The sequence below is a fragment of the Pelodiscus sinensis genome, chromosome 3 (assembly GCF_049634645.1).
Source record: "Pelodiscus sinensis isolate JC-2024 chromosome 3, ASM4963464v1, whole genome shotgun sequence".
NCBI classification, from domain to species: Eukaryota; Metazoa; Chordata; order Testudines; family Trionychidae; genus Pelodiscus; species Pelodiscus sinensis.
In genome coordinates, this window is record NC_134713.1 from 23,052,575 (window position 1) to 23,077,218 (window position 24,644).

Consider the following 24,644-nt stretch of genomic DNA (forward strand, 5'->3'; position numbering starts at 1 on the left):
GTGTACTTCCAGTTCCAAATGAGGTTTGTGGTACACTGGTCAGTTTATAACACAGGTGTTCATAACTCTGAGGTTCTCCTGTATCTTCCGTTAGCACTCAGCACTACTAAATTAATATCTTCTGTTGTTAAAATTATGTGTGGCCTTAGAAAAGAATAGGCCTGCATCAACAATGGAACATTTATGTTGGGACTCTTATGAAGTGTTATGTAACTTGATGGAAAGAAATCTCTGGGCATCCTTTTGGAGAATGGCACTGGTTTGACGGTCTACGCCAGGCATGTCCAAAGTCCAGCCCGCGGGCCAATTGCGGCCCGTGTTCTGGTTTAATATGGCCCCACAGGTAATTTGGCAATATCTATCTTTTATGGCCCCCAACGAATCCATATGTATTGAGATGAATACATTGTAAAATCTCAGTTAATGTCAGTTGGTCTAAATCAGTTATAAATATATTTGGACACAACATGTATACTTGGCGTTATGTTCCTGTTCATATTTTTTTAACTTAAAAGTTGACAGACAACCTTTATTACCAATAATACGTAATGTACTTTACAATGTTCCTGACATATATTTCAGCTTCCTGGATTTTTTTTTCCATCTGGCCTTCAGATATGAAAGGCAGAGTGATTTAACACCTGTTTAGATTTGTCATCCATGTGACGAAATGAAAAGTATGCCGTTTGCAATAAACTTTGCATAAAATAGTTAATTTCCATTTAATTTTAATGGTTCAAAGAATGTCAGGCAAAATGGTCGGCCCTCACGCATGTTCACTTCATCAAATCTGGCCCTCTTTGAAAAAAGTTTGGACACCCCTGGTCTACGCTTTTATCTGTAGCTTACCGTAAAATTGCGAGTATAATGCACACCTATGTATGATGCACATCCTGACTTTGGAATCTTAGCGTAATGAAAAAATCGGAACTCCTATGTATAATGTGCTTTGAAACTATCGAGCTTAGCAGCCTCACAACTTCTGCCAACAGGTGGCTGTCCTGCAGCCAGGAGCCAACCCGCCAGCACCAAGCCCAGCCTCTCCCACTTCCTGGAGGCGGCCCCAGGCTGCAGGAGAGCGGGAGGGAGGGACGCGCTGCTCTCACTTGAAGACTCGCCTGGGAAATGCACGTGCAGCCTGGGGAGCCGGTGCCGGAGTTGAAACCTGCCGCCCCGCCCTCCCAGACAGCTGCCTGTGCACTGTGCCAGCACCAAGCCCAGCCTCGCCCACTTCCCGGAGGCAGCCACGGGCTGCAGGAGAGTAGGAGGGAGGGACACGCTGCTCCCACCTGCAGGCTCACCTGGAAGGTTTGGGCTGCACAGCCTCTTCCCTCCCCGGTGCTCGCCAAGCTCGTGCCTGCCACAGGGACCCCCCTGGCGCAGCCTGACGGAGCACCGGGTAGGTAGCGAGCCAAGGCGCTACCAAAATAACACCTATGTATAACGTGCACCCCGACTTTTACCCAAAAAAAGTTGGAAAAAAAGTGTGCATTATACTCGCAATTTTACGGTAGGTGTGGGAGGCCACTCCAAGATTTTGGTAACTGGTCAAGTGCCGTACTTTTCTATGGATGGGGTTTGGGTCTGAGGCGGGGGGAAGAAGGGAGCTTGGGGTAGGGTATTGGGTTGCAGGAGGGGGTGTTGGGTCTGAGAAGGAGTTTGGGTGGAGGAGTGGGCTGTTACCTGCGACAGAGTTATTGGAGTGCAGGTTCCGGGAGGCGTATGAGTGCAGGAGAGCATTCTGACCTGATGAAAGGGTTACTGAAGGGTACGTAGAAGGGTTAGTTTAGACCTGGGGCAGGGGAAACTTTGTGCTTTTCTCTCCCCCCCCATCGCCCCTGAGGCAGGCAGGGAGTGTTCCATAGGGTCCCAGTGTGTCAGGGCTGGATCCAAAGGCTTGGCAGGCCATATCCAGCTCAAGGGCAATATTTTTGGGTAAAGCATTTGCTCAAAGTATATATGTTCTTGCCCCACTGAGTGGTTTTAAGTATAGGAATGAGACACAGAATTTTGGATACAAGTTATCTCCTGTTGTTTGACGTGCATAGGGACAGGGCATATATGTAAGAATGTCATGACAGTGAGATTCCTCTTTGTTTCTAGGTAATCTTTTATGTACTTCTAGTAGAGCTCTGTCCTTATGAATGAAGATGAAAGAATAAAATAAACTATATTTTATTTAATGGCTTTTCTGTGGTAGCCATCACTATAGTATCTGAGTGTTTAGAAATACAGGCATGCTGTTCTAAATGTAATGAAATTTGGAGAAAGAAAAAAATCTGCCTACTGCAAGAATGTTTTTATATTTTTATCACAGTATTAAAAATGATTGATGCAAAGTTATAATAACTAGTGTTCAAATATTTTATTCTTGTTAACTGGGATTGTACATGTCTTTTATATTGGAGAAAAAATATGATCCATTGATTTGAGCTATTCTGAAAGGTAATTTAGTCAGTTTTAAGTATATTTTACATAATCATACCTTTTTTTCCTTCAGGCTAAAATGGGTAAATGTTTTATTGAAAATAAATTGACATATTAACAATCCTACTTTCATACTTTGAAGATTAGTCTTGTTTTAAAATTAATAATATTAAACCCAAGGGAAATGTTGTTGTTATGATGTTCGTTATGAACTTAAATGTGTTTTATTAGAGCATTACTAATTCATAGCCATGAAAATGTATCATGAACCATGAAATCTCCCTTCTCAAATCTGGCTCTTTGAGTGGGGGGCCTGTGGTACTCCCATCCTTAGGTCTGTGCTGCCTTTAGAGCTTGGGGAGTGGTGGCTGCTGGCTGGGTACCCATCTCTGAAAGCAGAGTTTCCATTAGCAGCATAACAGAAGTAAGGATGGCTTGGCATTGGAGTGGGTCATCACAGCCTGAAATATTTTGAAAGAATATCACAGTGGGGGCAAAAAATTTGAGAACCCTTGATTTAGCAACTTACTAACCTAACAGGACTACAGCATACTACTTGTAGGAATACATCTATGAAATTTGTTGTTTAAGCCATGCTGCAAAATTAAGATTTTTTTTTCTGTGATGTAAGTAGACCTATAGTTAAATTTCCCTTCCAGAGCTGAGGATGATGGAGGAGTCAGTAATATTACATATGGGCAAGGCAGTGGGATCAGACTTTATCATGTACTTAATTACACACTTGAAGTGGACTTGAAGGTACTTCAGTGGGACTGCTTACAAAATTACACTGTGTAAAGTTAAGCATTTATGTAAATCTTGATGGTATCAGGACTTGGATTTGTGGTAGTTGCTTAATAGCAGACTATTAAAAAAATTCCATGCAAAACGTGTGTATTAGTTACAAATTTGAAATGCAGCATAATCTATTTGGAGGAAAAAGTGGCCATTTTTGAAGCTTGAGTTTTTAATTTGTAAAGTAATGTGCTTGCGTATTTTTACATGAATGCCTAAGTATTATCTATATACAACAATATTCAAATGAATAAAATATTGATTAAACTGTAGAAATGTTACCCTTCTAATTTTTAAGCCCTATCTATACAAAGGAATTAAAAAAAAAACTACTTCAAAAATTTGACCTCTAGTGTGGGTCAGATCTGAATTATAAATGTTTTTTAATTGTGAAATATTATCTTTTGATTTTTATTAATTAATCTTGTTGTGTCACTAAAGATTTTATTTTGAAGTTAACAGTTACTGAGGTAACAGAATTCAGTTTGTACTGTAAATAAAAAATAAAAAGAGAGAGATGGGAATTATTGTCCTACTCTTCTTTTGTGGTTCAAATACTTGAAAAATTATTTATGCATATATTAATCCTGGAATAATTTTGCAGATACACCTTAAGCTCATTTTCCTCATTTATTATTAGGAACCTTTATGTTCAAATGGCTTGGACCTTCAGAAAATTCAACACTTTTTTTAGTTGATGCTATTGTAACAAATGTACCCATCCTACTTTGCAGATATTTACAGAAAGCCTTCTATGTTCAAGCCATCTAGAAAACATACACCTAGCTGGGCAAATGATGCATTGCAGTGTTGAGTCAGTGGATCCACCAGTTAGTGTTGCCTCAAAAGGAAAACCACAGTATAGAGTCAGCTATGAGAAAAGCATTGAACTGGTTTTGGCTGCTGGCAGAGAATACTTCAATTCTTCTACCAGCTTGACTGATAGCTGCATGGATTTAGCCAGGTATAGTAAAACATGTTTTCTCTCTTTCTCTCTATTCCATATTCTTTATCTCTTGAGTCCTTCATTTTATGTGTAGTAGATGATGAATTTCACTTTAAAAAAAAAAAAGGCTTTGGCCAAATTCTCCTGTAATTTCTGTCCCCTTGTGTAAAGTAAATGGGGGAGGGAGGAGACTGTAACCACAGCTTTGAAGACCTGAAAGTACAAAAGGCTGTCTGGCTGAGATAAATTACTCTCCAGTTGCATTGCTTCTCACCTTAATGATTCCTAATGGGATAATCTTCCCCACCTGTGGCTAAACTCTGCCCTTCATCTTAAGCAGCCAACCTTTCTGCCTCTGGCAGTGGAACAAGGTGACATTTCATTTCTCCTAACAATTTTGCTTTAATTCTTTATTTGTATTCCTTTTTGTGCATTTGCACCTTATGATCTTCTTCCTTCTACCCTACATTTGGGTAAATAGCAATGTGTTGATCCCCCTGGATCTGCTGTTGCAGCACGTCAGATACCTCTGCCCTTGTGTGGACATGGAAGAGCTGTCCCACAAGCAACTTGATTGATTCTAAACTGTGCTCTTTGTGTGAGGCAACGCTTACAGGCTCTGTGAAGCTGGACTAATACCCTACCCTGGTCCACACTGCTCTCCAGGAGTGGGGAAGCGGCTCTCTCCACTGCACACTCTGCTTGGTCTCTTGCCTTGGGCTCTGCTCCGGCTTTTCTTGTGGGGAGGGGAGGAACAGCATCCCTCTTCCCCCAAAGGAAACCAGCATTGGCTCCAATCTTGTGGGGGACATGATGCTGGATTCCCAGCATGGACTGGTGTCATGGGTCAGGGTTGCTCAGGGTTGGGGGAAGGGGATGAGGATGGTGTCAGGGAAATGGGTGAGGTGGAGGTGGGTAGGTGACCCTAGGGTGTCTGGTCCTTGGCAATCCTCATCTTCCTGCCAGGGACCCAGTTGCCCAAGGGCCAGTGTGGCTTTTGGGCACGTGTTTTCTGGTATGACAGGAAACATGATATAGTGGCATGAGGGTTCATCCAGGGGCCACTAGAGTTGCTCCCCTATGGGTTCTGATAAGGGAAAAAACTTCTGGTATCAACGTATATGGTAAGCATGTGCCCCTATTGTGGTACATTTATGAGTGACACGTCTTGAAGAACACTAGTTATTTAACACAGGTAACGGTCTTTTCTTATGGAGTGATGCGTCTTTCACTGTGCAGATAAGACAAAAGATTGTTTTAAAGACAATAATAATTTTTATTTTATTATACTACTTGAGAAATAGTATTTTGTTCATGCATAGAAGACTTATTTGTACTTGCTACAATGTCAGACAATTTTTCATTTATCATATTCATTCTGGAATGTTTTATAATACAAAACATTGCTGGATGAACTGCCTGGGGTCCTTGACCTTGGGCTTTTTTGACATTGTGTGCTGTTTTTGACAAGGCTAAAAAGCTTTGTCAAAATGATGCACAGAAGTGTGCCCTTACATGCTGCACTAAATGTTTCACTAAATTTAAATGTCTTGGTGTTTGTTTTGTTAAACGTGCTAGAGTATTAGAAGTCCTAATTTTTTTTTCTTTACTTCTAATTTAGGTGTTCAGTATCTTTATTTAGGTCATTCATATTTTAGCTGGGTCACCCAGCTAAGATATTTGATAAGTAGTCTGTGCTTCTGGGTGTCACAGACCATCGGTCAGCTAACGAGGAGTCATGTAAAACTTAAGTCACATGATGCAGTTTCTAAGCTTGACAAACCAAAATATATAATAAATCGTTATTTTGCCGTCACTTTTCAGAGTCAACTATAAGAAGTTATAATTTCTGTATCTAAAAGAGTAACTTGTCTGATCTTTTTACAGGAGTGCATAATGTTCTTTTCCTATTTATTTAGGTGCTGCTTACAACTTATTGTCGACTGCCCCAGTGCTGTCCAAGAGGAGCTAGACCTCGTTCGTGCTCTTAACTATCTGGATGAATTTGGTGTGACAATCTTGCCATTACAAGGTATAGTTTAATAGTGTATAGTTTTAATATTTCCTGTAGCTTATCCAGTATACCATAGCTATGGTATGTGATATGAAGCCTGTCACTTTTAATGGTACTGTTTTATTCTTCTCTCTTCAAAATCTTTCAGATAAATTAATCTTGTAAAGGAATAAAATCACTTTTAAAGTTTTCATATAGCTGCAAGACGTTTATCCAAGCTAGACATTATCATACAATAATTTAAATATATTAAAGATGACATTAAAATAACATTAAGGGTGAGGCACTATTTAGTGCATGAAAGGAAGAAAATTAAAGTTGTGGGTTCACATTTTTAGTGCACGTTGTGCTTGAGTATTGCAGTGCATTTTATCTGAATATTTCAGAACAGTGGAGAGAGGAACAAGTATATGTGCACATGCATATCTCTTTTCCCCTCTCCCTGCTTATCTGTGCAGTATTATCTTGCTCACTAAGATGTTAGGATGGTCTCAAAACTTTTCTCTGGTTTATGTGAGAGTATGAGTCTTAATTTAATTAGCTTCACTTTTCTTTATCTTAACTTTTTATCTTAACTTATCTTAACTTTGCCAGAAAGTATTGGGAAGACCAGGACTTTGAGGAAGATTAAAAAAAACCCTAGATAAATTCATGGAGGTTAGGTCCATCAGTGGCTCTGCGAGGTTGGGCAGGAATGGTGTCTTTAGCCTCTGTTTGTCAGAAGCTGGGAATTGGCAACAGGGTATGGATCACTTGACCTGTTCTGTTCATTCCCTTTGGGGCACTTAGCATTGGCCACTGTTGGCAGACAGGATACTGAGCTAGATGGACCTTTGGTCTGACCCAGTATGGCCATTCTTATGTTATGTTCTTATGTCCCCTCTAACCCCAGGTTTTACTTTTTTTTGCGACAAACAGAATAGTAATCTTTAGCTAACTGCCAAATATGTACGAGACTTGCAGTGTGTTACAGATGTAACAGAGAGAGAGAGGTGATCATATCTGTATTTCTGGATATCCTCTTCCTCTTCAAATAGTCTTTGTCACGTTTTATTTCCTCTCTCCATAAGTTATATCAGATATTCTTCAGATAATGGCTCCATTAGCTTTTATCCACAAATATTGCTTTTTTTCTGGACCTAGTCAGTTTACTTTATCCTCTGTTTTCATTGTCAATGTCAGGGCTGTTTCCCACTCTGACAATCCGAGTGCAGAAGATGGGGGCCCGCAAAGCTCAACTCCCCCCTCACCCTCCCCCCCCAAAACAACCCCTTTGCCTCTATAGACACTGGTTACAAAAACTTCCCCTCAGAATCACAATACATGGATTTTGGGGAATTGCTGCTGCCATCAAGTGATTTTTACCCCCTAAAAAAAGGGGGTCAGCACTTGAACCCATCTCCGGGGTACCCCAAGCTCTTTTGCCCTAAAAGAGCTTGAAAAAAGAAAAAAAAAACAAGCTAACTTCTCAGTGTGAGGCATGCAGATACACGCAGACAGACAGACCCTCCAGGACACAAGAATCAAATCATCACCTTAAAACAATGATTTTTATTACAAAACAAAATATAAACTTGATAAAGGCAAACAAATTAAAACACAGAAAAAAGTCTCTGGGCACAGTGCTAGATGGTAAATGGGGAGGTGAGACATAGACTCACACAGAGCAGTTCAAACCAAACTACAAAACAAAGAAAAAAAAATACCCCTAAGGTGACTAGATGCACTTTTTTCTCCTTTACTTGCATCCAATCTTTCCTTGGTTCAGTCCACTTCCATGCCTTGAATTTTCTGGAGGCATGGTAGTCCTGCCTGTGTTTAAACCATTTTCTGTATCTCAACTCCTGGTTTTTCTCTCCTACGCAAAGCAGGCAAGGAATCTTATACAATTCCAATTTCATCCCTCTATCTCGATTGCTTCTCCTGGCCCTTGGCCAACACTTTCGCTAGTTACCTGAGTTTAACTCCTTAGTCACCGCGTGCTTGATCAGCATTCCTTCTCTCCATTACAATCAGTTTTCCAATCATTTATTTCATTTTGTTTTTCTTTTAGCTTCTTTTACATCTTTTCTGTTAATTCTTTTTTTGCTATTTGTTTTCTAGCTCCACTTTTCCTTCATGTGCATCTTTGCTTGCCCATACTCTTTAAATAGAATTTAGGTGACCGTGAACTAATGAAAACTAACAAAATTCATGAAGTCCTGAAAGATCTAATATTTAATACTGGGTTAAGTGAGTTGTTAGAATTTTGGAAGGCTTTGTTTATGCAATGTTAAGGTACCAGCAAAAACCTATACTAGGAGCACAAGTAGTAAATTGTTTTATAGTGTAGAAGCTTCCTGAACAGCACTCCAACATTGTCATCATCATCGTCATCGTCCTTCATGCCCACTGGCGTATAGGGCAGCAACAAAGATCCTCCGCTTCTGTCTGTCTCTGGCCAGCCTCTCAGTAGTGCCCCAAGTGTAATTCATGCTCTTCATTTCTACTTTAACGGTCCAGCGCTATGTTGTCTTGGGTCGTCCTCGTTTCTGCTTCCCTTACGTACATTCCAGAATACAATTTTGGTCTTAATCTTGGTTCTCAGGACTTCTGTCTTCACGTCAATAGCTTCGTTTCTGCTTTCACCACTGGCAGTCATACTAGTCACTATAAGTGACTCTGGAAAGCTGTCACACACAGTTGAGAGAAATCTTTTTTGCTATTTCCATAAGAAAAGCTTTTTCTAGGACAGAGTTGTTAGCCCTGAGCCAAACGCCTAATCCTGGAGGACTGGTGTGCATTCTTAGTCTGGCTCCTCTCCCCTTGACCTTTCTAGCTTGGTTGAACTTACCAGGACCACTAAGCTCCCACTGGCATAGCTCCTGGGATCATAAGAACACGCAAGCTGCCTTGTCCCGACAAGGCGCATGCACCAGGGACAGCCAGCATTTATGTGCCAAGAGCCATACCAGTCCCGGAGTCTTGTTCAAAAACATTTACAGATTCCCTTCTTGTGAGTATAAAGTGTTAACCTTAAGACATTTCGTTTGATTATCCATCTATACTTCCTTCCTTTCTGACTGCCTGTGGAACCACAAATTTGGGTCAAATAAAAGTTTTTTGATTCCACCTGGCCTTTATTAGAATATTCATCTACCTACCAGCTATTGCTGTAGTAGCTGACTGTCTCATGAGTTTGTTTTAAAGAAGAAAAGAAACACTACCTCTCCTTCCTTTCCTGCAGACAAGAATTAGGATTGGAGCCTGTGTCTGTTCTCCCTTCCCATTCAATTAATCTATTTTACTTTATTGGAATATGGCTTTGCAGTAAGGATTTAGAGAGCCAGTAAGAAGAAGATTAAGAGTTTCCAAAGTCCCTGCCTTGAATTTTTGTATGCCTATCTGGCCAATATTAACTTTTTCACTTTGAATTATACAATTTACTCCTATTTTTTATCTTCAATCTCAAGAAGACTGACATATTTTATAAGGGCAGTCTTGTGTTTGGCTGAGTCCTTGGTATATTCATAAAATGTAAAAATAACCCTGTTTAATATATTTGTTTGAGAAACAGAATTGCTGAAATGATAGCTTTAAAAATAATGACATGATTATGAAGCCTTTAGGACTTTTTAATATTCTGTGTGAAAATTGCTTTTTTTTTTTTTTACACTTTTAGGACCAAGTTAAAACATTAAGTTAATGTTTAATTTTAGTTTTTTTTTAATTTGAAGTGGTGCTTTTTATAGCATTTCAGTCTTAAAATGGGATTCCTTATATCTTTTAAACTTTTTGGTGTTTCCACTTAATTTACGGCTCTGATCTTTTTTTCAATCTTACACATCATGGGTAATTATTGAAGTCAGTAGGGATACACCACTGTAGAACTATTGTATATTATTGCCCATGTAATGTTAGTTTTTACCTCCACATTCTGAGCTAAATTCTGTTCAGTTACATCAGTGCAGTATTGTAAAGCAAGCTGAATTTGTCGCAATTTGTACTTGTGTACAGGCACAGGGAGTGAAATTAAAATTTGGGGATATGATTTTACCAAAGTGGTCAGCATTGGTCTAATTGCACTGAAGTCAGCGTTAAACTCCAAAGTTAGGTCAATAGTGAATACGTCTGAAATCCCCATCTTTGATATTTATGAAACCACAATATTAAGAACATAAGAATGGCCATACTGGGTCAGACCAAAGGTTCATCTAGCCCAGTGTCCTGTCTGCCAGCAGTGGCCAATACCAGATGCCCCAGAGGGAGGGATCACAACAGGTAATTCTCACTTGATTCCTCCCCTGTCACCTTCTTCCAGAGAAACAGAGGCTAAGGACACCATTCCTACCCATCCTGGCTAATAGCCATTGATAGACCTAACCTCCATGAATCAACCTAGCTCTTTTTTGTACCCTGTTAAAGTTCTAGCCTTCTTCACATTCTCTGGCAGGAAGTTCCGCAGGTTGACTGTGTGCTCAGTGGAGAACCTGTGTTATATTTTAATTAGGATGAGAAATACTTGATAAATTTAACTGCTGTAATCAGTAAATTACAAAGATTTAATGGTTCTTGCTAATGTGTTGTGTTACAGAACCTACCCAAAAATCTGTACTTTTGTTACGTTTCTTGTCTTAAATCTTTACTCTGCTTACCATTTGATTTCCAGAGGGCCTTTATAAAACTTGCAGTACATGGCTATTTTTATGTTGGTCTTATTGATATGTCATCTTAATAGAGATTTTTCTAATATAATATGCCAATATTCGTGTTTTTCCCTACCTAAATTCATTTACTGCTCACTTGAGTATTAAATAGAAAGTTTTGATGGCTAGTACTCTGTATGGTCTATTCAAAGTTGTCTAGTAACATGAAGAGGGCTCATTTTTTGGAGTGGGAGGCTTGCCTAAAACAATTATGAAGGTCAATACTGGCGTAAAACATAAACTTTAGTATATTGTTTTACGTAAACCATACAAAATTACTGTATTAAACACTTTATAGGTTATCAACATTACAATATGAAATGTAGGTAATTGCGACTACTGTTAAAATGTGCCCCTAAAGTGCTAATGCAAATTGCAGACTTTTCAGGACAGGGGAAATGTATTTTACGTGTTTGTGAAGGACCTTCTGTATCTGTAGTCCTCATTAAACTGTAATGTAATTGTTATGCAGTATGAGTGTGTGTGTTTGCACTTTAATCAACAGTTCCAGCTAAACTAGAGAAAGTTTGCCCATATAATCTCCCTTTAACATACCATATTTGTTTTAAACAGTACGTTTATGTTCTGATCGACTCAGCCTCATCAAGGATTGTATTTCTCAGTTGCCTACAAACTACAAACAGTCTGCCAAGATCATGGGACTTGCAGATTTACTGAGAGTTGCAGGTAAACTGATGTAAATGTTAAACTGCAATGCAGGGTATATGTTATGCTCAAGGGCAGGGCTGAGCAAAATATGGCCTGGGGCCTTGATCTGGCCCTCCAAGCCACCAGATCCAGCATGAGAACTACTCTGCCGGCTCCCTTAGATACACAGCTGCCTGCAGTTTAAAGCTGTGTTTCTCTGTTCTGCAGGAAGAGGGGAAATCTTCATGTGATCTCCCCATCTCCAGCCCGATGCTCAGCTCCTATCGTCCAGAAACAACCAGCCAATAAAAACTGACCTCAGACAGTCTCTCAGCTCTTATTGGCTGGAAACAGCCAGCCAATCAGAGCTGAAAGATTGTCCTGGGAGACGGGGGGGGAAAGCCTCTTCCTACTCCCCCCCACCAGGAGCTGCGAGCCATGTGGAGAGAACAACTTGTATTTTCAAGCAGTCTGGGGCTGCAGCAGGCAGGGAGCCCAGCCTGCCTTGGAGATGCTGCAGGCTGGGAGATTCTTAGGTAAGCATCTCTGGCACTCCTGCCCCTCTTACACCCCAACTCTCTCCCTCAGGTCACCTTCCAAACCCTCTGCATCCCCTTGCCCCAGGTCATAATCCCTTCCTTCACCCAAACACCCTCTCAGACCCCCAACTGTCTCCTGAACCCCGTTCCCTTACCCCATGTGCCCTTCTGCATCCAGCTTCCATCCTGGACCCTGTACTCCCTCCACAGAAAAGTGCAGTCCTTGACCACTTACCAAAATCTTGGAGTGGCCCCCCCCACCAAAAATTATTGCTCATCCCTGCTCAGTGGCGACTTAGAATGTTTTTTCCTGTAGAATCAAATGTTAGTATTAAAATTTCAATTTTTTAAACCTTATCAAGTATGCTAGTTTGATTTATCAAACAATCCTGTTCATGTAATTTGATTTATCAAACAGTCTTGTTCATGTAAGAGAAGAAAAGTTGTGTTTCACATAAACTTCAGTGCAATATATATGTATATAGTTTATTTAGCATATTTTTATGCTGAAGGTTACATATTTGGGCTGAAAGCTTATTTAAGGTTTTGAATATCTTGCAGGTTTGGACTTTGTCAAGGCTTTTTCCCCACTCTGGCACGATAAATGCAGAAGTGGGGGACAGCACAAATTAATAAAAAAGAAAGAGAAAGAACTTTTATTATCACCACAATACTCCTGTTACAAGCATAATGACTAGATGGAAAAGTCACCAATTAATATACTTATGCGGGGACCCTCCATGGGCCAAGAGCTTAGTTACAAAGTAGAGGAAAACCCATTTTTAAATGCACAGACATCAGATTCCCAAACCATAAAACAATAAAACCTAACAGATTTACATAAAACTTTACCCTACTTGCAGATAGTAAAGAGTTTTTTCTTGGAGAGAGAGAGAGAGACATGTTTGTCTCCCTCAGTATTTGGAGAGAAACTGCCCAGAGACAAAGGAGGGGAAAAACCTAAAAATTCCTTTGTCCCAATTCGAAATTCTTATCTGCATTTTTATTGGCTGACTGCTACCTGTCTTAGGTACAGTTAATCCCTTAATCCCCAGGTTGCTGCCTAACTCTCCTGGTCATGACAGACATGCAATACAATAGCTCTTCCATATTGAATTTTCTGCTATTGCAGAAAAGGAAGGCAAGTGAATTGGGCATGTTCCTCCAGATCCATCTGCTGAAGTGTGTTCAACACCTAAATTATGTGTAATGCTATTAATATCTAGTATTTATATATGACTCTTTTCTACCATAGCTCAATAATAACTGCTGTTAGTGGTATTTTGGAGGCATTCCTAGAGATTGTACGATTAGGACTGTCTCAAAGTTTTGGGTGTTGGTTGGGGAAACTAGCCTTTCTGTGTGTGTCTCTTGTACGTCTTAGGCTCATTTTTTGAGGAGTACAGGAGCTGCCGAAAAAGCTCCCCGTTGTCAGCAGAGCCGCGGCTACACTTTACTTTCACTTTTGACACTGAGCATGATCGGCACAGTGTCGGAACGTGAGCATGCAAATGAAGCCCGGGATTTTTAAATCCCGGGCTCATTTGCACTTTCAAAGTGCTTGATTTGCATTCCTCTCTCAGCAGAGGGATGCAGTCTAGACGTAGCCTTACTTCCCACCACCTAGACCAAATCTCCGGCTTGCTTTTTTATATATGTGTTACCTCTTGCATATTGTTTATGCTAAATTCTTGTTTGATTTCTTTTAATGTTTACAAGCATATTGGTGTGCATAAAACATATTTTCCCTAGACTTGGGATGTGAGGAGTGTGATCAGGATGTATTCTGATGTGGCTTACATAGTCTCATGAATCTTGTTGTCTTCATCGCCTTTTGAAAGAATAAATGAAAATAAAATACTATGTTTTACCACAATGAGTAGTCCTGTGGCACCATAGAGACGAACAAAATATGAGCTTTTGTGGATAGACCCCACTCCTTCAGAAGCTGGAGTGGCAGTGCATCAGTCATGAAGCATGAGAATCTGATGGCACCAACCTCATTATCTTATTAAATGCTCCTTCTGTCCCTTTCTGTTGTACTTGTAAACAGTTATAATGTAAAATAATATCTTGAATATTGACAAATGCAATAAGGAGCATGGTATTAAGGAAGAGATTGTGGGCCACTGAGAGTTATGGATGGTTGAGTGGGAGTGTACTTCCTAAGGGAGGTAGAGAAGGAGTAATAGTACTGTCCTGCCTATTCAGTTTGCTTAGCAATAATGTCATATAATGATAAGTTAGGGTCATATAAATATATATAATAAAATAATTTGATACATATGACTCATGAATATAAATAAGTAATAACCATTCCCTAGCTCATTCCAGTAAATAATGTGTAGATAAAATTAAATAACTCGCTCACTCTCAAGGCAGTGTTTCGGCACATTTTTTAAAGGAATCTCAATTAAACTGAATAGGCTGAAAAGTGCGTTGTCTTATGTTTGAGCTCCTTGTGTTTCCCTTCGTTCTTCCAGAGGTGATGGTGGTCAGGCTAATTATGTTTCTTTTTTTTTTTTTTGTCTAATTGGTAACCTGAATGATAAGAGGAAGGAGAACCAACCAAAGGAATTTAGATAAAGATTAAAAAATATAGTGGAGATTTCAGCCAATAGTGGGATTCTTTGTGCAATAATAATTGTTTTCCTAGCACAGCAGGCAGCTTTTTTCAGAAATAAAATCTCAGATATAATGGTAATAGTCACTCCCAAGATAAATATGGAATTTCATGGAAATTAGTGTGTTTCAAGAGGCTATCTCATTGAGCAAAACATAGTGTTTTAACGGGTGCTAATATTTTTGTGGTCTCTAGGTTAAATAAATATAAAGAATTGTATGTTCCGATGTTGTCAGCAATAGTGCCACTTCATAATAGCAACAAAACACTTCAAAGTAATGGAGTAATTATTTTATGCATAAAATCACTCTGCATATAACTTTATATTTGTACTGCCTGTGGAAGCTTATAGCATGCCAGACTGTCAGGTCTTACTGCAATAATGGAGATACTCTTTCCTGTAAGCCTTTAGTTTGTTTTTGTACTGAATGCATACCTTGCCTACAATTAATGCCATAATTATTAATGCATATTCATTCCTATTCCTTATGAGAGTTGGGATTTGGTCATGTATGATCTAAAACATGAGACTTGCTTGTAAAAAAAAATGGCTTAATATCTTTTCTTTCTTGAGGAGCTACCTCATTAGAAAGGAGCATTAGTTGCAAACAAACAAATTCAACAACCTTGAACAGGCTTTATTGCTCTGTTTAGCAATAGACAATGTTCCATGTTAGCAGTTCTGAACTATTTTGGGGCATTACATTTAGAGCTTAAATATCAGTGCTGTTTCAAATGGCTTTATTATGCTATTTATATCTTTAAACTCTCAGTTGTTGGAATTAGAAAATTTACAAATTAAGATCTGAATGACTCTCAAAGAATAGGCTATTTGCAGGATTATATAAATTACCACAGCATGTCAGACCCCTAATCCATCTGGTCTTGAACAGGAACCAGTGCAAAATGCTTTGGACCAAGGTACAAGAAAATAGTCCAGATTAAAAAAAAAAACCAATCTGCTCCCCCTCTCCCCAGCTAAGGTCCATCCTAATCCCTAATAACTAGACATTAGTGTAAATTTTAAATCTTGATACTTGAAGTTATTTTGTATCCATTGAGAATTTTTGTTAATCTTCTTTTTTGTAATTGGATATTATCCATAAAATAAATACGACTTTTTGTAAAAAAAAAAAAAAAAAAAAAAAAAAACACTTGTTAAATTCTTCTTGACCTTTATCATCATGTGGTGGTGAGTTCCACAGTCTTATTACACAGTGTTTGTGTTTAAATCTGCCATTCGTTAACTTTGACATGCCTAGATATGGCAGCATTGACTTGAATGAAAGTTGTATGTCCTTGGATAGGGCTCTGTATCACTTTTTCAGAATAAGCTGAACGCACTTTTGCACTGTTCAGTTTATATAACTTTTACATTATGAAGATTTTTTGTTCATGATCATAACAGCCCTAAAGCAACTGAAATTTACTCTTCATCCAGCACCTCACACCAAGTTTAAAGTCAGTCGATTGTTATGATCACATTAATAAACTCTTGCAAAACAGGAATTGAAATGGAAATACTGATTCATCCTTAAATATAGTGTGTACATAGAGACTCTGATGTCCTTTAACAGTCCGTATCTGCTATATATTTTAGAGAGTTTGTCTGTCTGATCAACAACTCCTAAAAGGTAAGAGCTAGGAACACCAAATTTGATATACAGCTTCCTTTTATCATAACTTGAAGCAATGTATGGAGTTTTGTTATGCCAAGAAAACAGGATGTGCCTAGAATGGGATTGCTTCTCATAAAACCAAACAGAAAAGGGACAGAATCACAAAATCAAGTACAGTACTCAAAACTGACATAACTCAGCAAAATTTGAAAGAAACTGAACCAGAACTGAAAACAAGCTGATGTGCCTTGGTGCACTACTCCAGTAAGAAGGAGCCAACCGGCTGGGGCGCCCTGCTGCTCAGAATTCCAGCTCAGAAATTTCACCACCATAGGACCTAACCACATCAGCCATCCCACCAGGGGCTCGTTCATCTGCATACTCACTAATGTGATATATACCAGCAGTGCTCATCTGCCATGTACACTGGACAAGCTGGACTGTCTCTGTGCCAAAGAATAAATGGACAGAAATCAGTTATCAAGAAGAGCAACATACAAAAACCAGAAGGAGAGCACTTTAACCTCCATGGACACACAGTAGCACACTTGAAAGTTGCCATATTGAGCAAAAATACCCTTCAAAACCTGACTGTATTTATGATGTTTGCCATAAGATAAGATGCATGATATTCTTTAAGAATTCTGTAAATACGTAGTAGAGTGACTCTTAGTAGTCACAAAATCAAAGCATACAAGTCCTTAGAACATAAGAACGGCTGTACTGGGTCAGACCAAAGGTCCATCTAGCCCAGTATCCTGTCTACCGACAGTGGCCAGCACCAGGTGCCCCAGAGAGGGTGGACCGAAGACAATGATCAAGCGATTTGTCTCCTGCCATCCCTCTCCAGCCTCTGACAGACAGAGGCCAAGGACACCATTTTATCCCCTGGCTAATAGCCTTTTATGGACCTAACCTCCATGAAATTATCTAGCTTCTCTTTAAACTCTATTATAGTCCTAGCCTTCACAGCCTCCTCTGGCAAGGAGTTCCACAGGTTGACTACACGCTGTGTGAAGAAGAACTTTCTTTTATTAGTTTTAAATCTGCTCCCCATTAATTTCATTTGGTGTCCTCTAGTTCTTCTATTATGGGAACTAATAAATAACTTTTCTTTATCGGCCCTCTCCACACCACTCATGATTTTATATACCTCTATCATATCCCCCCTCAGTCTCCTCTTTTCTAAACTGAAAAGTCCCAGTCGCTTTAACCTCTCCTCATATGGGACCCGATCCAAACCCCTAATCAGTTTAGTTGCCCTTTTCTGAACTCTTTCCAAGGCCAAAATATCTTTTTTTAGGTGAGGAGACCACATCTGTACACAGTATTCAAGATGTGGGCGTACCATAGTTTTATACAGGGGCAGTAAGATATTTTGGGTCTTATTTTCTATCCCTTTCCTAATAATTCCTAGCATCCTATTTGCCTTTTCGGACTGCCGCTGCACATTGTATGGAAGTTTTCAGAGAAATCCAAGATCTCTTTCCTGATTTGTCATAGCCAAATTAGCTCCCATCATACTGTACGTATAGTTGGGGTTATTTTTCCCGATGTGCATTACTTTACACTTATCCACATTAAATTTCATTTGCCATTTTGTTGCCCAATCACTCAGTTTGGTGAGATCTTCTTGGAGTCCCTCACAGTCTGCTTCTGTCTTTACTATCCTAAACAGTTTTGTATCATCTGCAAACTTTACTACCTCACTGCTTACCCCTTTCTCCACATCATTTATGAATAAGTTGAAAAGGATTGGTCCCAGGACTGACCCTTGGGGTACACCACTAGTTACCCCTCTCCAATCTGAAAATTTACCATTTATTCCTACCCTTTGTTTCCTGTCTTTTAACTAGTTCTCAATCCAAGAAAGGACCTTCCCTCTTATCCCATGGCCATGTAATTTACACAAGAGCCTTTGGTGAGGGACCTTGTCAAAGGCTTTCTGAAAATCCAGGTATCTCCTGGATCCCCCTTGTCCGCATGTTTGTTAACCCCTTCGAAGAACTCTAATAGATTAGTAAGACAGGATTTCCCTTTACAGAAACCATGTTGACTTTTGTCCAACAAATTATGTTCTTCTACATGCTTCACTATTTTATTCTTTACTATTGTTTCGACTAATTTGCCCGATACTGAAGTTAGACTTACCGGTCTGTAATTGCCAGTATCGCCTCTACAGCCCTTTTTAAATATTGGTGTGACGTTGGCTACCTTCCACTCATTAGGTACGGAAGCCGATTTAAAGGATAGGTTACAAACCACAGATAATAGCTCAGCCATTTCCCATTTGAGTTCTTTTAGAACCCTTGGATGAATGCCATCCGGACCCGGAGATTTGTTAACATTAAGTTTTTCTATTTGTTCCAAAACCTCCTCTAATGACACTTTAATCCGGGACAGTTCCTCAGATTCATCACCCACAAAGGACGGTGCAGATTCAGGAATCTCCCAAACGTCCTCAGCCGTGAAGAGTGAAGCAAAGAAATCATGTAGTTTCTCCGCAATGGCTTTATCGTCCTTGATTGCTCCTTTTATAGCTCGATCATCTAGGGGACCCACAGGTTTTTTAGCAGGCTTCCTGCTAGGGAGTAGTCCTGTGGTGGTTTCTAAACACATGGGCCGTGTCTACACTGCACCCCTTTTCCAGAAAAGGGATGCAGATTAGACACATCGGAATATCAAAATCCGTGGGGGATTTAAATATCCCCCGCGGCATTTGCATTTACATGGCTGCCGCTTTTTTCTGGCTTGGGGAATACTTTCAAGTAGGAATAAGAGATCCTCCGAAAAAGGGCTTATTTTCCGGAGAATCACATCTAGACGGGCGCTTTTCTCCGGCTTATCCCCAAGCCGGAAAAAAGCGGCAGCCATGTAAATGCAAATGCCGCGGGGGATATTTAAATCCCCTGCGGATTTTGCTATTCCGATGTGTCTGATCTGCATCCCTTTTCCGGAAAAGGGGTGCAGTGTAGACACAGCCCTGCTGTATATACAGACAGTGCCGTAGAAATAATTGTAGTACAGCACTTCCAGTTCCTGATTTTAAAATGTCTTTGCTATTCAATCTGCTGGATGTCTACAGCACTAGCAGATAGGAATAATACAGTAAATATTTGAATAAAGTAAGTCACTTAGTCTATGATGGCATTTATCTTACCAAAGGTTTTAAAGAAAAATCTTGAATACCTCATGCCATTATTGCAAGGGATGAGGGTCTAGACATTAAAAGACATTTCTTTAAGACTTGATACAAAGCAGTGGCAGTGATTTCCAGGTCTAAGTGGAAGAATAAGAGAAAATACTGGAAATCTCTAGGGAGTAAAATTTTAAGTGGCTACACTGAGTCAGCAAAAGCCACATGAAAAATGTTCTAGTTTGGCATTGCAGAAGGTTTGCTAGTCATATTTTTGTTATTACCCTTTGTTATAACAAGTGTGCATCAAGATAATGGGAGTTTAAATCAGAGGCACATTGATATACGATACAAAGAATTGTAAGATAAGAGAGAATGGTGCTAACAGTGCATTTGCACTCTTGTAAGACACACAGAGGGAGAGATTCTTGCTTTAAAATAAATTGTCGTAAATTGGGAAAAAATCTCTAATCCATATGACCACTTAAGATCAATTAAGAGAAGAACAGCTCCAATTGTTCTCCTACTGATTTTAAACAATAATAAATTTCAATTGACTAGTGATCAAAGCGATTTCTGAGTAACAGGCACAGATCCATTTCCTGCACTTAGGTTATTCCTTCTTTTTGTGTGCTGCTGAGATGGAATCTCCCTGTTTAGGTATAATATATTAGAAAGGTGTCAATGGCATGGGGCAGGCACTGGATTTCTGGCAGTTATCTAGAAACATTTAATCTCGAGGATGCTGGTTCAAATTTATCCTAGTTAAAAATGATCAAAAGTTGTTTCCATTTGATTACTGGGCAGTAGCCTGGATGAGAGGAGTTTTGTAGCAGTCCAGCTCCCAATGGTAAATAATTGTTAACACAGTATGACAGTTTTTCTTAGTGGAGAGGTTAAGGAATGAACAAGTGAGGAGGCCAAGCTAACATTGAAGCATGCAGCAACTCCAATTAAAAATAAATCCATATCTAGAGACTTAATTGGTGATCATTTTGATAATTGGAGCATAATTTTTAAACCCCCTGTTTGAAGATCTTGGGCAACATATAAAATGGTAATTAACTAGATTGTATTTATTTTTTCAAAAAAGTGTTTTTCTCTTTATACATAATGCATACTGACGTGAGTTCCTCTAGCTATCTATCTATCTATCTATCTATCTATCTATCTATCTATCTATCTATCTATCTATCTATCTATCTATCTATCTATCTATATATATATATATATATATATACATACACACACACACACACACACACACACACACACACACACACGGTTTGTGCAGACTGTTGCCAATTTCAGTAATTGAATACACAATGTCTTGGTTCCATCAGGAAGAGATAGATGCATATTATAGCATCCAAACCACCAATTGGTGTGTTGTGAAAGAAAATGGCTTTCTTTCAAAATATGCAGAAATATTCCTGTGAAATACTGTGTTAATACTTAATTTACTATTGACTTTTGAAATAATTGGTATAACTTTTTTGCTCTACTTACAGGAGATGACCAGACAGAGAGAAAAGGCCAGGTTTTGATCCTTTTAGTGGAACAAGCTCTCCATTTCCAGGACTACAAAGCTGCTAGTATGCACTGCCAAGAGCTTATGGCGACAGGTGAAGTTAACCCCTAATGAAAAAGTCCTCTCATGAATTTTCTGACATTATATAAAATGTGTTATCCCAGACTAACTTAATTGGTAAATCAATAACATTTTGTTTGTAGAAATTAGAATATAGTTTTTTAGAATACAGAAAGTGTAGAATGCCATGTTGCCTACATAAATCACATGGACTACAAAACATTTAAGTCACCTGAAAGATTGCAGGTTTTCAGTTAGATTAATTCTGTGTGATCTGTCTCCAGAAATTATGTATTTTAATTCAGATATCCTTTATTTTCATGGCAGTGTCTCATAAATCTGTCCCAGCTGGATTTGGTTTTAATTGTGTCCACAGTGGTTTATTTCCAAATTATTCCTATGGAGGGAGGAGAGAAGAAAATGTTGGGTTTTTTTAATTTATCTTATATGAATCCCCATGTGTGATAAATTAAAAATGTTGTTAATTAATGCATATTCATTGAAATACTATTAAAATAGAAAGACCCCTATAGATCCTAGTGGTAAGTTCATTCATTTACATTTTGTGAAGACCTAGTAGGGCCATTCATTTTAAAATAATTTTGTATGTAAATTCTTCAACATAACACAAGCACATTACTTCATGAAGCTATGCTAGGATCTGGTTTCAACCTAAAAAAGTTAAATCAATTTAGAAGCTTCACAGTATAATGAAAGGCCTATATAACTTATTAAACCATTAAGTTATACAAGTAATGAAATAGTGAGGAATGAAGTTACTGGTTATAAAGTTGTTAGGGGTACTGTTATATTATTCTGAGAATGTTTTTCATCCCTTTACATAAGGCTAGGGACTATATTCAAAAGAGGTTCCTTATACAATGTGTGGACATAATTAGATACTGAGAAAAGGATTTACAGAAGCCAGCACTCTGAACAGGGAGCTATCCTTCACCCTGAATTTGGTGGAGTTAGATTCTGAACTACAGGCTGGCGGATGATGATTCCCTCTGCTCAGGATTCATAGTTGTGAACCTTTTTAGGTGCCTAATTCGGGTCAGCCCTTTCTCAAGAAAGGTGGTGGGTCTCTTCCTTAAATTATACCGAACAGCCCAGTGATTAGACCACTCCCTGGGGGCCTGGGAGAGCTGGGATCACATTCCTGCTCTGCTGGATTCAGAGCAAGGTCTTCTACCCAGGTGTCTCACCTCTCATGTGAGTATCCTAACCACCAGGCTGTGGTGTGTTTTAGAATGTGTCCCTCATTCTCTCCTGCTCCACTTTGTGTGAAATACTTAAATATTAGTTCTGTTCGAGGGAGAGTGTTACTCATAGGCCAGTTGTTAGTGTGCTTGCCTGTCAGTTGTAAGTGCTGGAATCAAAACACTGCTCTGAATTGAGTAGAATAGGGATTTGAATCCAGATCTCCAACATTGAAAGTGAGAGTTTAAGCTACTAGACAATTGTGCATAAGGCATGTCACCAGTACCACTTCCTGCGTCCTTTGCGAGGGTTAGGCCTGCTGAGATGAGAGAGACAGCAGAGTACCTTGCTTGTGAAACCCACTGGACTTAGGTGTGAACTAAGGCCTTAGTAGTTTGGTGGCATCTGGACTTACACGGCATTGCTCATGCCCACTTATGGAGATTTAGTTATCTGGGGATTTTATACACCTGCAGAGTTAGGCTTCAACTGAGCGGGAATTTTATGAATGTCTTTGGTGCCAAAAGTGCAAGTTAGGTGTTTCAGTCACTTTTATTAATCGGGCTGTAGGTACTCTAGTAATAGATACTGTTCTTACTTCTTCAACGAACACACACACAAACTGTGAAACTAAGAGCTCAGTCCTTTTGTCCCTGGGTTAGGTTCAGTTACATGTGCCTTTTTGTATTTGAATGCTCTTCCATGATTTAGACTATCCCTGTCAGTTATATACAGGGAAAGTCCAAAGATTGGGCCAAAGGGTTTGTAACATGATGTTAATCTGTGGCAGCTCCAAATATTACTAATATTAAGTAAAGTATCTGTGTGTGAAGGTGGAAGGGGTTGGCATGTCCTCTTACCCCTCCTACAATGTAAAAAGTGGTTCCCAGCTATTTGTGCTTTTTGTGCGCATTTGCAAACATTTACGCCATTGTCTGTATTACATGTTTCTTGTTTGATCTGGGGCCATTCGACTCTTAGTCACCAGAGGAGATTGTATATATTTTAGAGAAGTGTGGTTCCTCTTTTGTTCCCATCACCCACATCCAATCCGTAGGATAGCTAATAGAAATGATGAGACTTTGTTTCTCCTTGTCTGTCCAAATCCCATTTTAATTCTTGCAAGTTTAATATGGCTTATGAGTGGAGGAAGGTGTAAATGGAGATTCAGGCATGGAATTACAGAACATAATCTGCTCCTCTGTTTCTCTTCTTTTTCCAACACCCCCACAATTAAACTATTAATTATATGTGACTATGCTTGGCAATATTTTTGTTCCCTTTGCAGGCTATTCTAAAAGCTGGGAGGTATGCAGCCAATTAGGGCAATCGGAAGGCTACCAAGACTTGGGTGCTCGGCGGGAGCTCACTGCCTTTGCTCTGACACATTGCCCTCCAAGTTCCATAGAGTCACTGCTGGCAGCAAGCAGTTCTTTGCAGACTCAGGTAAGATGCATTTCTGTAAAAATTTCCTAATGTAAACTGAATAGTTGTTTTCTGAAACAGGAAGTAACTGTTTTGTGTGTTTCCCCTAAGAGCCTGACAATTTGTTTTATCTATTTTTCTGTATTTTTTTACCTTCCCTTCTGAATAGTTAAATATTGTTTTATAATATGTTTTCTGTCATCAGTAAGCTTGCTGTTTCTTTTCTGTTATATTAGTACTACTGGATAGGTGCTAAAGCCTCAGAGGGTTTCTAAAATGAAGTACAGTCTGTCATATTGTAGACAGACCATTCTGTTCCAGCTCTGTAATACTTACTGTCCAATTAACCATTTGATTGGGATGTACAATGTGTATGTAATTTTGCTTTGAATTCTTGAGTGTCTATAAGGATTTTGTACATTAGACACAATGTTATTTGTACACAATCTATTTATGCGTCCACTGCCTGTCCCAAGTTTTCTGCATGTTCTGCCAAACGGAGAGTGAAATCCTGGCTCGGTTGAAATAAATGACACAATTTCCATCGACTTCAGTGAGACCACGATTTCACCTATAAATATGTGTGTGTGTGTGTCTGTCCGTCTCTCCCTCTGTGAGTTAGGGAAGTTAGTGTAAAGTCACTTAAACCATTAACCAATAAGCCCAGTCTTACCGGTTAATCCAAATGACTACATACACACCCACACCCCTTGCTGCATCTGTATCAGAGGCAGCAGTGTGGGATGGCCAGAGGGTTCCCTGGAAATGGAGCTGTCAGTGCACTGGCTACTGGCCCTGTCCCTGATAAAAATTGTTGCGGTTGCACGATTACTGAAATAAACGTTAAATAAACGTTTGTTCAAGAACTCCTCCTAAATGGTAAGAACTAGGACCTCCACATTTGATATGCAACTTCCTCTTATCATAACTTAAAGAAAGGTAAGGGTTTGTCTGTGCCAGGACAATGGGCTGTACCTGGAATTTGATTGTTTC

At 39.3% G+C, this 24,644-nt stretch overlaps 1 protein-coding gene across 5 annotated transcripts in view; it reads left to right on the forward strand.

Moving 5' to 3' along the window:
* The window catches only part of NBAS (NBAS subunit of NRZ tethering complex), a 338,668-nt gene that overhangs the window by 118,149 nt on the left and 195,875 nt on the right, over positions 1 to 24,644 (forward strand). For all 5 annotated transcript variants that reach the window (XM_075923472.1, XM_075923475.1, XM_075923474.1 and 2 more), the window contains 5 exons: positions 3,957 to 4,186; positions 6,088 to 6,200; positions 11,441 to 11,554; positions 20,944 to 21,057; positions 23,515 to 23,672. In XM_075923472.1, coding sequence (XP_075779587.1) covers positions 3,957 to 4,186; positions 6,088 to 6,200; positions 11,441 to 11,554; positions 20,944 to 21,057; positions 23,515 to 23,672 — 729 coding nt within the window. The remainder of the gene's footprint in view (positions 1 to 3,956; positions 4,187 to 6,087; positions 6,201 to 11,440; positions 11,555 to 20,943; positions 21,058 to 23,514; positions 23,673 to 24,644) is intronic.